A 15,559-nucleotide genomic window follows, 5' to 3' on the forward strand; every position below is an offset into this window, starting at 1 on the left:
GTGTCAGGTAACTGTGGACCACTTTTTATTTGCTGCTGATTGGTGCTTTGTGGTAACTAAAAGTTATAGCGTCAGGGATTTACAGCATCTATAAATACATGAAGCTGTCCACAGAGTGTTTTTATGTAATACAGAACACTAACTCATAAACTGTGGGGAGAGCAAGACTCGTTAAAGCATATTGCGGAAACAAAACCAAATGTTACCCAGCAAACGTTTCCGAGGAAGGCTCCAAAGACAATTTAATTTGATGGAGAATAGTAAAGCTTTGGGTAGCCCAAATCCAAATGTTCTCTGCTGGGTTTGACCTGCAGTTAGTCCCCAGTAAAACAGTCAAAAAGACAGGAAGCGTATGAAGAAATAAAAATGATGCTATGGTTTTATTTAACGCCACAATTGACTTTGCATGACTTTATATAATAGCTTCTACCTTGACTCTATAGTCACCTGTTCTGTATTTGGTTATCAATTTGATCCATTTATTACTCATGACAATTTCTGTGAGAAATACTAATCACTGGCTACAGTTTTTAAATGTTAAAGTTAAGATATGTGACAACAAGCCTTTATGAAGCCTTCAAAAGGGAATATTAATTACTAAAGTTGACCTAAATGTGATTCTGGAATTTCCCATCAGTGTTGACTGTGTTTGGAGCGTTGCCTAATGTGAAGATATTCTCACGTCACTTTCTCAGAACCTGCTGAACCAGTTCAGTCTTCCAGAGGAGGCAATTCATTTGAAAATTGTGTCCGTGTGCAAGTTTCTTTCCAAAACTTGTTGCTTCCTTTGTGTTTTTTTACCAAACATGTTGGGATTGGCAGTCGACCTTAGCAAAACTCGAGGGTTGTTTTGATTTTACAGTCGACATTCGACTTTTGTCCGCAGGGAAATCCATTTAGCTGAGTTTATGGTTGGGAAATGCAGTGTAGATTGTACCTGACAGTTTGCCTTGAGGAGAGCAGATGGTAGCTTGAAGTTTTCCTCAGCAAGTTCTTGCCCTTGAGAGTAGAGGAAGGAGTGCTTTTTGCAAAGTCAGCCTGCTTGAAAAAAACAGACCCCTGCCCCAAAAAGATAAGCGCCCGATTTGACCCCATTAATGCCGGGAAGGATGTAATCGGTGAGGAGAGAGAGAGAAGGGGCCGCAGGCGTGCAGCAGTAAGAGGCGGACCATTGTTACCTCAAGTGGAAATTACATAACATAATCATAGGGTGTACACACACACACACACACACACACACACACACACACACACACACACACACACACACACACACACACACACACACACACACACACACACACACACACACACTGTAGGCTTCCCCATCCTTATCAAATCCCCCCACTCATTGTTGAAGAGGATCCAGTAATGCTGTGTTTATTTTGGGCAGGAAGCTTTTGCTGTGTCCCAATGTATGACTTCATAGGAATTCCGAGCAGGTTTGAGTCAACAATATTTGAATTCACTCAAGGACGTCACTTTGCATACTATAGTCAAACAATGATTTTCGGCAGTGGTGAGGCAAAACCAGGAACTTTTCACAGAAGCAGAAGCTTTCCAAAGTCACCTTTTGAATTCAGTCATTTTTCCTTCCGCACAACCATAACGTATGCTTAAAGTAACAGATAAAAGGGCTCAGGACGATGGACAGACATTCAACGAATACAGAGTTCACAGAATAAAACAAGGGAAATGACAGTATTTAGAAACCGAATGACAATATCCGCTAAATATAATGCAAACGAGAAGGAAGAACATCAGATAAGACTAGTAAGATTATTGAAATTGAGACTGAGATTTTCCTGGAGTTCAAGCCATACAGTATGCACCCCCGCAGGGCCACTATATCTGCTTTTTATCTTCTCTAACCAACAACAGGCATCAAAACCCAGAAGACGAGTGAACATGTTTCTTTTGTGCTTATGTCTTGACTTGGTTAAATGCCAATCTCTGCAAAACATCCCTTAGTTTGTCCTCAGGGTACGGCATGCAGAGAGAGCCCACCAGTGCACAAGAAAAATAATTCATTCTCGTCTCTGCTGCATTTCTTGTCCCGTGTTTTGATTGGTGTCCACAGAAGTAAGATAAGACTGTACCTGCCATTGAAATGACTCTGCTGTCTGAGTGTTTATTGTGAGGCCTCGGGTAATATCTCCTCCCTTATTGAACACTGGTTCTCTTCAGGGACAAGCAGCCTGTCTTGTCATATTAATCTCACGCCATGCATTGCTCTGAGTGGAAAGTCAACACTATAGTATCTCTCTTGACTTTATATTTCACTAGTAACTGGAACATCTGCAATGGGAATGTCCAGTTTGGCTCGAGTGGTCGGTGGCCACACAAGATTTATCGTTCCACCAGATGTCATCTTCATGTTCGGCAGCAGCACTGAGGGGGGAAAAACTTTTATTTTCCTAAGTGTCTGCTACTCATCTCTGCTGGCAAGAAGAACAGACTCTGGAGAGTGTGTGGTGTAACATGCCAAAGCAAACCCACAGAAACTTGATGAGCGTCCCACTGCCGTGGCTCTGGGGATAAACGAGCAGTCCATTGAAATTCCTCTGATATTGGAACCTGGCTCGCCGCTCAGTGCTGACTGATTATCCTTCCACCAGAAGTAGAGACTCTCAATCACACGCACCGTCACTGCTTTGGCTCAAAACTCTGCCTTGATTTTCATGTCCTTTTTGTAGCTTATATCCTGCACATTATTATTCTCCATTCTGAAACTCCCCTTAGTGATAAACCCAAGTTATCTGGTTCTTGTCTGAGTTCTGAACTCTGATCTTTTCCATGAAAACCATAAGCCTGAGGGAAGTTATAAAGAAATAGACCCAGTTGAGCTAGATTGTTGTAGAAAAAGTCAATTAAATTCTGAGTAAAACCGAGGCAAAACTACAGCTATGTGCACAACAAAAAAACAACTCTCTGGGGACATTTGGCCTCACACAAGTACCTTTAAAGTGGATTATGTTCCTGTTATACACCTCCATATTAGGCTTCATTTGACTTTATTTCCCTTTTTACATCCTGCTTATGTACTGTTTTGTTGTGGAAAAGGTTTGCACATTTTTTGAAGCATCACATCTCTTTAGGCAAGCTGTATCGTTCCATTTTTTGGATGGAAATCCACACGCCTCCTGCCTCTAGCTCATGTTGACACGTCACTTTTACAACCAGAGTAAATTAGTCCAGCCCTTGTGGACACTCTGTAATTGTCTTGGTTAACAAAGTGACGACAGGATAAGAAATGCATACTTATGGTCTTAAATGGTACCAAATGGGTTGGGAATGTGTTGTTGAAGTGACGCGATTGCCTGGCTTGCAGGCTCAACACATGTGTTCGGCTGAAAGAAGCACACAATTAACATCTTATCTTACCATTCATACCAATCAGTACAAAAAGGAACTCTGAGGGTGTCATTCCCTTCTTTTATTTTGATTGTAAAGTTTGATGTGTCCATCATCCAGCTTCAATTGCATGCACCTGAAATGGCCCTTTTCCTCAACAGGAGGCTTCATGAATAGAAATGAAAAAGGGAAACGGTATTGCGGGCTGGGAGACGACGTTGGCTTTAAATAGAACTATTCCCTGTGTTTTCCACTCATTGTTTTTCTTTCTAAGGACGTGTCAATCACAGTAGTCTCAGAGGCCCCTCTCCTGCTGCGCTGTGCGGTAGGTAGATGGTGCTCAGTCTGTCGTTTGTTTGGAGGAGCAATTCCTATGGGCTATAACCGGGCTCCAATGTGAATTCCGCACATGAGTTCAGCCTTGCAGGTTGTCATGCAATATGAGGCACAAATGGGAGCTAAAGACCTGATATTAAGAGGCACTTAAAATGTGGCATCAATCTTTTAAGTGGTTTAGTATCTAGCAAATGTTGAGTTTGGCGTGGGTTTAAGGCACATTTTGGATTCCATATGTAGGCACATATCCTACACCTGCAGAATGAAGGCCATATTCAGACCAAGCTGGAAATGATCGCCTTAATTCTGTTGATAACATTGCTATTTTCAATATAAAAAACCAAGTGTTGTGATCAGTGCCAGTAGCAATACCGTTACGATTACAGACCCCTTTTTCCTAGAAAATTAATTGCCATCCTGATAAGATTAGGACATAGCTTAACATCTGTACTCTCCTGTGTAGTTAAAGGAGCATGGATCTGAGCGTGCAAACATCTTTTTGAACTACAACATGGAACTGTTAGACCGAGTTGTGTTTACTCGTACTGTACAATTATAGTGACGTTTATCTCAACTAATCCAAGGAATTGTCGTGTCCAGTGATTGATCGGGCTAAACAGTGTATTTCCTCCCACTATAACAGATCTATAAGCAAATAACAGAGAGTACACTGTAAACTCGAACAGATGGATGCAGTTGTTGTGGTGCAGGAGGACCTCACAGTTGTATACCAGATGTTTTTAGTTAGTCTGAATTTATACATTTATAGACTAGTTTTACTCTTTGTGTCTACAAACAGCACCTTACTGTATATTTGTGGCATTCCCCTGTAAAAGTAATTACAGCTATAAAACGGTCTATACTGTGGCTATAAAGGGACACTATTTTAGATGTTTGTTTTTCACACAAGACAAAGAAGACAATTTATTTCCAGCCTAATCCCATTGCTTTATTTTAATTTCACTCAAACAGCCCTGGCCAAACAGGACGTCTAAAATAATTGAATTGTGACCAGCTCTAAAGCTGCAGGGTCAGCTGCTTGCCAGAGGTATTTATGTTGCTTCTACAAGATACTGTATCCTTAATTAGGCTGGGATTTGAGCTTAGAAATTCCTCTACAAAATGCCCGACGCAACATTCTCATGAGCATATCATCAGGAAGCCATTCTTCTCCAATGAATGGATCGAGGCTCTGAGCAAACCAAAACACCTAATCTCTCGGGCATCTTGAGCAGGCCACAGATCTTTTGGGGTTGGTATTTGATTGAATGCTAAATTTGTCTGGGCTCTGTTTTGAAAGAGATAACATTCCCTTCTGACTCGAGTATGTACCTTCCATAGGAATGTTTTTACCAGCAATTTGTTTTAAATTGGTGCCAGACGTGTCCTGTATCTCAAAGTATGCTTTTATACCAGGCTTGGACGTAACAAGAACACAAACAAGCTTGAAAAGTATTTCTGCCATGGTTCTAAAAGCAAAAGTAAAAAGTCTCAGGCACTAAAATCCTTTGGCGGATGTAATTGTCCATTAAACTGCCTAATTGGTTCAGTTTAAAAGGTTAATTCTGGGTTGATTCTGTTTGGCATTGCCCCTAAAAGTGGCATTAGACTCACATTAAGCCTTTGAGCAGGTAGCAGAGGTGAATAGATTCAGGTTATAAAACAGACCCACGGCCTTCTTATTGGAGAATAACTGCATATAGATAGTTCAATTATGTGCTGTTCTTCATTTGAAACGGGTCTCTGATCATTTAAGCAGACTTTCTACGAACAAATCATCATAGCTAAAGAAAACTGGGTCAAACCATTGTTCAAGGGACCATAGCTTTTATAAAAAGAGCAATGAATTAGACTGAAAAATCAACAAAGTGAATATAGAACAAGACCATCAAAGATCAGTTTGGCATTAACAACATACTTTGACATGAGCAACCTGCAAATGCGCCCCACCCACACCTGTGTTTTCAAGGATCATTTTTGATATCTCTCCTTTGAAACTGCATAATGGCAGCATCTGCGTTTGCCAAGAGAAGTGACACAACCGCAAACCGTTCATTGCCAGGTGTGTCGTTCAGGTGTTGGTTCGCGGAAACGAGATGGTTAAGCACTGCCCTCAGGCTGCTACTGCTCTCCAGCTGCACGCACGCACACACACACGCACACACACACACACACACACGCACACGCACGACTGAGGGCGAGGCTGACGAACCACTTCATGTTCTCTCAGCATCTGTCTTTATAATCATTCACTCAGCAGGTGCAGGCCGTCTCAGAGATAGTCTTTGTGCTGTGCAGACTCTCTATTATTCCACACAGCATTGATTTCTATTTGTTTTCTTAAAAACAAATAAAACCATTTGTTCTTGAGTGTTCTGTGCTTCTTCTTTAGGTTATGCTACCCAAAGCCAAACTTTTGTTTTGGTTCATTTTTGAAGGTTATTCTCTTGTTTATAGAGAAATCTATTTATATAAAGCACTTTGTTTGATACAGGGATTGTGCAAACCTTTGATAAGTGTTGCGTTATTGCCAGCTTAGAGCAGCAGTATCAGATTAGGTGTGTTATTTCTCGAAACAAAGGTAACTTTCTACATTTTGGAGGATGCTTGGCAGTATTATTATATAACAACTCGACAATGTGTGAAAGCCATTTGCACTGTTGTTACTGCTGCCACTTTCATAGCTTCCTGGATGCTGTGGACCTGGCTGTACTCCTGCCCAGCATGGCTGTGGTTCTTTTGATAGGTCTATGAAACCTGAATAGTCCCAGAGTTGTTTGAGCCATGAATGAGCGCAAGGCCTCGGCCAAGAAAACCCAGCATCAGCAGCCAAAAAACACATGATGGGATAGCAAAACGGCAGCAAGCACTGACTGGCACTTAGCTCTTGTACTCATTAGATAAACCCAATCGACAGAGAAGCAGGACAGATGTCTGCTACTCGAGTGTCAGAGCTCAACAACGCCTAAAGACATCTCTCTTTGTGAGGGTCTGCTTTCACAATACTTCTCTCTCCAAACTCTCGGCTTGTTTCTCCTCTGACAAATGGACAAGCTCAGTCCATGCCAGGTTGCAAGGTAGACCAGGGCCAACACATTAAAGAGGCTTTCTGGGTAAAGTAGAAGAATGCTCTGGAATACCAAAACTATCCAATACGGTCCAGTGTTCTGTGAGCCACGGCAAGGATCGGCTGTTCACGTGACGAGATACCAGACATTCCAAGGAGGACGTTTGTGAAGAAATAGAGGCTCCGGGTCAGGGTTCACATTGTAGTCTGCTGATAAAATGTGATAAGCAGTTATTAACTCTGAGGTACAATATCTCCTCCCTATCCATCTGTGAAACAAGTGCGAACATGCATACAGCCGGACCGTAGAGGACGTGCTCTACAGGTGGCGCACATACATGATATCAATTAATTACTCTGGCTCATGGTTTGGATTTCAAGATATCACAACCTCATTTTGCTTGTCGGTTTAAATTGTCCTTATTACTAGTGGGTTTTTATTTTATTATTAATGCTGATCTAAACCTTGAGATGCTGAGAAAGCTGGGAAAAATAGCTAGTCAGTGAACATTGCATGAATACTTTGAGATAGCCTGCAGTAAAGGTATGCCAGGAGATTGAGAGGTGCCTTTTAGACATAGAGCACCAGGATACCATGTTGTAATATTGTTTAGATAAAAAAAACTTGGGGTACATCATTGATTTGTTCTGCTAGAAAAGTACAAGTGTTGGGAGTCTTCATTTGTGCAGGACTTTGTTCGGACTGGTGATTTCCTCCCAAAAACATGTGGACAGGAAGGAAGAAGAAGTGGGCATTCCAGCACCGGGGAGAACACGAGATTAGGGGTTAGACAAAACACAGGACCACTTCCCCCTCGCGGCCTCCGTATGGCACACAGCAGGCGACCAGTTATTACTGCTGGTTTGCAGGAACAGGATTCATTACCGGGAAGCAGGACTCAGGAGAGGTAGGCGGCATAAACGCTCTAGCAGCAGTCACCCACAGCCTGCCCCTCCCCTTTTTCAATCTGGCTTGAGTTGCAGATCTGCGGTCGGGACACACAGATGTAAAAACTATATTCCCTCTCTCAAGATGGCCCAAAGCTCTTGTCCCGGTTGAGGAAGAAAGCAGTTATTACTTAATGTCAAGAATTAAGAGGATGAGTCTCAGTAAGGGCATTTCAGAGTCCCTAACCATTGTATAAACTTCAACCTCTTAAGCTATACATTTTCTTCCTAAATATACCCCTAATATAGGATTCATAACCCTTACAGAATGGTGTTTTTTAAAGGTTTTGGCTTAGTGTACGAATGCTTTCCAGGCAGCCATAGATTTATATCCACTACTTTGCAGCATAAAAACTCCAAGCTGCATCTGCTGCATTCAAAATCCAATTTAGCAATGTTTATACGGCCTGAGTAAACACAGAAAATAAATAGATACCTACTGTACAGCACAACAAAACTGGAGAACTAAGCCTGCCCTCAATTTCCTGGGATAAAACTGTTGATACCTGAAAGAAACAGAATACAGAAACAGGCATTCTTCAGGTTTTAGGACCTGGAAGCAATTTGTTTGACTCCATACCTCAGTTAGGTGTCATGGATGCATGACTAAGAATAACATGCATGAACCACTAGAAAACATTGTTTAATACCCCTAGTTACTGCAGGTGTGGAGCTGATCGTTTGCGTCTTGAGACGGCATCTTAAGTCGTTTAAAAAAGCAAAACAGATTTGACATTTTCTTCGCAGTTATGTAAAACCAATCTGTTATGCATAAATTCAACCACTTGCTAAATATTTATCAGGGATTCAAAGCCTCCTAACCATGTAATTACACAATTACCCATGATCCTGAATGATTTCATGGCATTAACCATAATCAGTAAATGTCTTCCATTAGCTATGTTTTAAAATGTTACACTTCCTGTCATGTAACCCTTCATTTTGCTGTTTGGTTCATTAAGTGTCGCTTAAGTGCAACTTTTCATTTCACCTGCCTCTCGATTTCACTTCCTTCAATAAGCACTTAGGAACTCATCGAGGGCTGGATCCTGCTTTGAATTGATAATGATGTTTGCACCTGAGGTTGGCAGGAAAAATGCCGCTGTCATCGATACTGATTTACTGGATAACACTCAGCTATAGAGCTCCTACTGTGCTTGCTTAACTACCACTACTATAAAAGCCGATCAGTTTGTGCATGCAGAGGGGTTGCAGTCACAAGACTATTATGTTCTTCTGAGGGTCAGAGGCACAGTTTGGGCTTTAGTAAGCCTGTGTAAAGCTGGCTAACATTATATAAGGTCTTCCCCTGACCTGTAATAGACTTCACTCTGCGTCATCCATGTTGAATAGCCCTCCTGAAGAAAGCTTTTTGAAGGCGTTGAAACAATATTTCATTTATCAGCATCAATGGTCAACCCAACAATATTGTTCCAATATAGTTATCAAAGTATTTAGCCAAAAGTACCGTGATATGGTTTCCTTCTTATTTTGTCAGCTCTAGAGTTGGACTTCTTGCCAAGGCCAACGTCTCTGAGCAGAGTGGGGGCCGTGTGGTTTTCTGTGGAAGTCTGCGGTGTTGGAGTGTTAAGTCCCATTTATACAGAGTGAACCCCCCAGTGCTGCATGTCCTCTCAACCCTGCACAACACCCCTCTTTATGAGCCCCTTCAAAGTGCTGATCGTTCCAACCTACTGAGGAGGTTACAGACCGGGAGAACATGTTTGGCAAACCTAAAGTGTTTGGACGGCTGTTTCCCACACATGTATCAAAACTTTTCTCAGACAGTCAAAGGTCTGGGCCGGGCCCTGCTGAGTCCTGAGTTCTGCCCCCAGGCCTCGGACATGTCTGACACATCCAGAGGAATGCTGATGCGGCTATCTCAGGGTCAGCAATCGCAGCTCCACCCCTGTTGTTTGTTTGTCAAAAGCCTGTTTTTTTAACGGCTCCCCCGGTGTAAAGTGAACTCATTTTGAGGTCTGGCTAAGTGCTGATTAAAATATTATAGTCTCAGCTGGAGTCATAAGAGGGTCAAGAAGACTTCAAGTTCAAAGCTAAAAAAGCTGTGAGGCCTGCACTTGATAAACACATAGATTTTAGAGAACGCAACCCGCATCTCTGTGGCCAACACAAGCTCTGATCCTTTTGAGAATGGCTTGTACTCTGTTTGACTCGACTCTGTCCCCAAACAACCCTCTCAAAAAAAAAAGACCCTGTTGTGCAATTCTGGACCATAATCAAATGAAAGGGCATGTCAAATTAAAAAAAGTGCAACCCGACTATCAGGAGGATAAATCTTGAATGGAAAAGTCACAATGTGCAATCTGTAGCAATGTTCAGCTCTAAGCTTTGATTAGATATCGATCAAATGTGCCAGGCATAACCTTCCACTTCTAAACCTTTTGCTAAAACTAAACCAGTAACATCTTAATGATATGTTAACAAAAAGATATCTTCTTTTTTGTATGAAGTAAACAGCAGATGAAACATCTTGTGCTTCGTCCTTACAGTATGAAATGTAATAACTTGGCCTCAGATCAGTGGCGGTCCAGTCACACTTTCTGAGGCTGTCATATGATGTCTCACTCCTGCTCAGTTGACGGGGCCCTCCTCGCCCTGACACTGACCTTGGCAGTCTGTAGTGTGACATTAATCAGCAGCAGCTTGGGGGGGGGGGGCGTCCGCACTTTGATCTGTGCCATACCTGATGCTGCCTGTCTGTACCGGTGACTCGCTGACTGGCGGCCCTGGCTGAACACGGTGGACATCAGACTGCTCTTCTCTCATGGATCATCCTAATGAAGTCACTGTGCTGTGACCAGTGACAGGTGATTAATACACACCAGTCATTAGTCCGGCTGCATGAGGGGGGCCTCGGGTGGAGGTGCCCTTTGGTTGTTTGGAGATAAATCTGAGGACTAAGTGGACAGGGCACTGGCAGGGAGACAGGAGGGATGTTTGTATTGAATCTGAACTAGGCTTCATTAAATAATAATCCAAATAAAAAATACTTTTAACTAGTTTAACTTACAGACTCTTACTAGATCCTATTGTCAAGCTCTAATAAGTTAGGGTATTTTTTAATATTTAACAATGATAATATGTTTAAGAGAAACCATTTTTAGTCATGCATTTCAACTATTAGTGACTAAATTGCAAAAAAGAAAACAATCTAAATGAAACACTGCCATTCATTCATGTGGATTTTTAGAAATCATATTTAAATCAAATTCAATTCTAAAAAGTGGCTGAAACTTACTTTTTTTTTACAAACTCAAGACAGAAATGTTATACTCGGGTAGTTGCACTGGTTGCCATGGATGCCAGTGTTGCTATAATTTCCCCTAATGTGTCGTTACAGCTTCTGAAGTCGTTTCTAAACATTACCACGTGTCAACGATTGTGTTTAAACATATAAACACAAATATAAATGTATATTATGCTATTATATTACGTACTCTATTTAACCTGTCATTTTTCAAAATGATATGTCCCCCACATCCTGCCCTGTCTAAGTGTACATTTAGTTGACATGAGCCTTTGACAGCCCATCATCTAGAACCTTTGTTATATTGTGTATTGCTTCAGGTCTGCTGCCACACAATGTACTCAGCTGACTCAAGTTAACCACAGCATCTCCTTTACAGTCACTTGAGATGCAACTGTCCGAGAAGGACTCAAAGCACACTGCCTGCTGTTCTGCAGACCAAGAATCAGATGCTTTCAGATAAGTTCAGCCAGCAGCAGAGCATTATAAAAGATGAATGATCATTCTCCTCCCTAAGAGTGAGTTTCCAACCACAACACACACTCCAAAGAGAGCGTGAAGCTCCAGATGTACTTTCTTTAATTCTTCATGTGCAGAGACGGACGTGGCTCTGGAGTTAAGTGCAGACCAGGATATGCGTTTCACTTGTTTCTCTAAAGTAAACACTGTTGTGAGGCGCTGGCTCTTCCTGCTGTAAACAGGAAGCAGAGACAGAAAGCTGGCTGCTCACGCTCATCTTTTTAATCACTTTGACTTGGCATGTATCTTTATAACAAGACCCTTTGCTGTTCCAGTTACGTGTATCAACTTTAGGTTATATTTTACATTGATTACCTTAACTATTGGTCATTGGTGGGGCAGTTAAATCATAGATTATAAGATTAATAAACATGCTATTAAGAAATATTGAAGCGTTTTGTATATTGTTAATCAGAAAGTACTACTGCATAACATAATGTAATTTAATTTGATCATACAGAGTGCTCAGTACCAAGTGTGCTTTCATTTACAAACTTTAGGAGAAGGATCTGTTAGAAAGGCCAAAACTGCCACCACTAACAATGCTTTGTATCTCTGACACTATTTATGACACTATTTATGCTAAAAATAATCACATTTTTAGTAACTATTACTTTTAGTCCCTTTGTTTGGATAAATTGTGAACAAATCACTAACACATTTCAAGTCTAAGCATCCCTCCACACCTTCCCTGCTTGTTTTCATGCTCCAAAGTAAGAAATCTGCCATAAAAATCCACAGACCCATTTATATGAATTCAGGGGCAAAAACATCCCTTATATGGTTGCACTCAGATCCCTCTTTCCCTTTTTCTGGGGGGGGGGAGTTGAAGAAATGCAAAGCAATTTGGAATACTAGATGGCAAAACAGGCTGCATGTCTATCCAACATAAACTTTGGGATTCCCAACTCTGTATTCAGGCAAGTTTGTGCGTAGCGGAGGGGTTAGTCACTGTGCGATTCTCTGTGTTGACGGAGACAAACTTCTATTTAATTTTAGTTTTTCATCTCCAACAACCTCTGCGCTTTATTTCCCAGATATTATGAGTACAAGTTCAAAGTGCAGTTATTGCAAGAACCCCACATACTATGGGAGTAATAGTATATCTGACATAAAAAGGTGGCAGTTATTGCAGTGCCTGTTCCCACCCCTGTGCATGTTAGAGATGGAGAGAGCTGGTGAGTTCTTCAGGAGGAGAACGCTGGACTCTTGAGTCCAAAAGAAAAGGGGCTGGCGTTTCCCCCAAGGGCAGCTGATAAACCGTTTGGCAGGAAAGGCCTTGCAAATGACTGCATTCCTTGTTAACCTTGTAAGGCTATTTTTACCACTAAAGGCTCTTTTGAGCAGGCACCCTTTGTTCGCCCTGCAGCCTGAAACAGGAAAGACTGGTTTGCATTGCAACCCTCTGGGAGCATGGCGCCGATCTCTGTCTCTCGTCACGATCCAACCATCCATCCTAATGCTGATCTCTGTTTACGCAATGAATCTTCAGGGCTCCCGACACATGAACCCGCTCACTCCGCCGCACAGTTCACTGTAAAGTAATGCAAATAGTAAGCCGAGGCTGTGCACATAATTCATGATAAAGCTAAGATTACAGGATGAAAAGTTGGACCTTTTCCCAGGGAATGTGCACAATCTGTGCCTAAATAATGAAAGCTAACTCCCCACTTGTCTGTCCAATGGCTGTTTGCTCTGTGTATGTTTGTATATGTCTTTCATTGTGTTTGTCAAGGGACATTCCTCTGGTCAGAAATCCCCTCGGACTGTCCCCAAGAGGTGAAAGGTCCAGGAACAGGCCGATTTCCTGTTGTCCGACCAGAGAGTCCATCTAGTGTTTGAGCTGCAGCTCCTCAGGGGTCCTGGCAGTGAATGTGATCATGTCCTAAGAGGATTAAGAGGAGACCCTGGCTGCAATGAGCCAGAGGTCAGCATCGCTGTTATGGTGGGAATGACCTCGTCTGTCACCACGCATCTGTCAGTGCGCACTGAAGTGACCAAGTGACTGTCAGCAGGGACCTGATTTCTTTACTGAGAGTAAATAAGAAATTTGGTTTCTCAATACCAAAAACCAGAGGAAGACATAGAAGACACGCTACAAGCACTGACACATTTCTGTTGGAGAAAACTGATCGTCTTGGCCATGTTCACCCACAAGTTTCTAACAGGTTTCTTTTACAAGATCCCATGAGCATGACACAACTTGAAGTCAGAATTTATAAAATGATTATAGGGAACTTCAATTTACACAGTTGTGCATCTTTGTATGCAAAATAATAAAAAAGACAGAAACGGACACTACAATAAAAAACAGTTTGCTGTTCATTGGCATGGCAAGGACATAGCTTTCCGTGTCAAAAATAATAAGCATTTCAATTTAAAATTTGCTGTATGTCAAAAATACACTCTGGTAAGAAAGGAAATTTGGCCCAAAGGGCTTCGTATGGGATGCCGGCATCAGTGAAAACCGCCAAAACTTCCACTCTCCTCTTCTGCACTTCCCTGTAAGCTGATTTCTTGTGTTGCCTGTTATACATGCTCTCTGGGACTGTACTCGAGCCTCCAGAGGCTGATCAAAACTCATCTATCATCTTCCTCTTCTCTCAGAGCCTGGATGAGCTGGACGATGATGACGCAGCGGAGAAGAACAGGAGGCAGGAGGAGGAGCTAGTGCAGGCCAACACTTTCCAGAACGAGGCCATGATGGCTGACCCCGCCACCGGACACTTAATGGTAATAAATGACGAGACAGGAGGGAGGAGGATGCACATATTTTTCTAACTAACTGCACGTGCTCATAGGTTCCATATCATGGTCTTATTTTCCACTCTATACAAGCAAGATACTGTACATGGTTCCTGCCAAACAGAGGCACTGTTGCTCAGAGAGACACACAGAGCTCAGGAGTTTGTGTGACAGGCTGAAGTGATGCAAAACCCTGAGGTGTCTCGGCATTTCATCATCACTGTGAAATCGGTTAAAAGCAACAAATAAATATCCTTAAATCCTCTTAAAGCTACCAGGAGAGACTGTTACTGCCATGTCTGGGGCCTTCGGTTTGTGGTGGTGTAATTGTCTAATTCCTATGGCTGGTGGATCACACATTATAAGCCTGAGATGTGTGGAAAGCAGCTTCTGTCAGTGTGACTCTACAGAGACATGGGTTTTTAGTGTATCAATATGAGCAGTGAGATGAAATGCCCATTCCTATATTAGCTGACATACATTTTCACCAATCAGTCATTATTTTAAGTCATTTATTGAGCACTATTTTCAGCTTCTGCAGTAGAACTATTTGCGGCTGATTTGTATCCTTGTAAACTGAATATATTCCGATGTTGGGATGTTAGACGGACAGTTTACAGAATTCACCCTGGGCTTTTTAATAGTTTTCAAACCAAATCATTAATCAATTATGCAAAATATCAATTAAGAATTATAAAACAAACATTAGTCTTAGAAAAAAAGCTGAACTCGATACTTCACAAACCCCCCCTTTGTCAAGGTTCAAAGCCACATAAATCAAACATAATTTGCGGCCCTGTGTTAGTGTGCTTTGGTATAAGGTGTCTGGTTCTTAACAACGTGACTCACTAAGTAATCTACGAAACAAGTCTTTTGATCTTGGCAAGCAAAACTGCTTGTTTAGTAAAAGTCAACCTGTGCAGAGACAGTTTGCTCTTCCTCTTAATAAGTCCAGGAAGCGTCTGAGGAGTAAATCAATTAGTAAATATGAAACCAAATCAGAAATAACTCATGTAATTTGAGGCTTTTTATTTCCATGTGAAAAGTAGTTCATATCCAAAAGTGCTTTGGGTGCAATTTCAAACTCGTCTTCGAACACGCGGAAGGATTTTCAATAACAAATTGAGAGCACACGCAGGAAATGAAATCCAGCATCCAGCTGTGTAAGAACGACTGAAACCTCCTCTCCGTTTGTATTTCTGTAAAACACCGTCTGATTTACACGAAAATTGCTATTCGAGAGGAAAACAAAAAATCAAAACGCTGCTCTTAGGGATCCTGCTCAGAGTTCCAGATGGATCGGCAGTTCTGCATCAGCAGGC

General features: G+C 41.8%; 1 protein-coding gene across 1 annotated transcript in view; it reads left to right on the top strand.

Moving 5' to 3' along the window:
• The window catches only part of pawr (PRKC, apoptosis, WT1, regulator), a 50,389-nt gene that overhangs the window by 17,811 nt on the left and 17,019 nt on the right, over positions 1 to 15,559 (top strand). Inside the window, exon 3 of the mRNA XM_063905655.1 lies at positions 14,100 to 14,225. Coding sequence (XP_063761725.1) covers positions 14,100 to 14,225 — 126 coding nt within the window. The remainder of the gene's footprint in view (positions 1 to 14,099; positions 14,226 to 15,559) is intronic.

The sequence above is a fragment of the Eleginops maclovinus genome, chromosome 17 (genome assembly GCF_036324505.1).
Source record: "Eleginops maclovinus isolate JMC-PN-2008 ecotype Puerto Natales chromosome 17, JC_Emac_rtc_rv5, whole genome shotgun sequence".
NCBI classification, from domain to species: domain Eukaryota; kingdom Metazoa; phylum Chordata; class Actinopteri; order Perciformes; family Eleginopidae; genus Eleginops; species Eleginops maclovinus.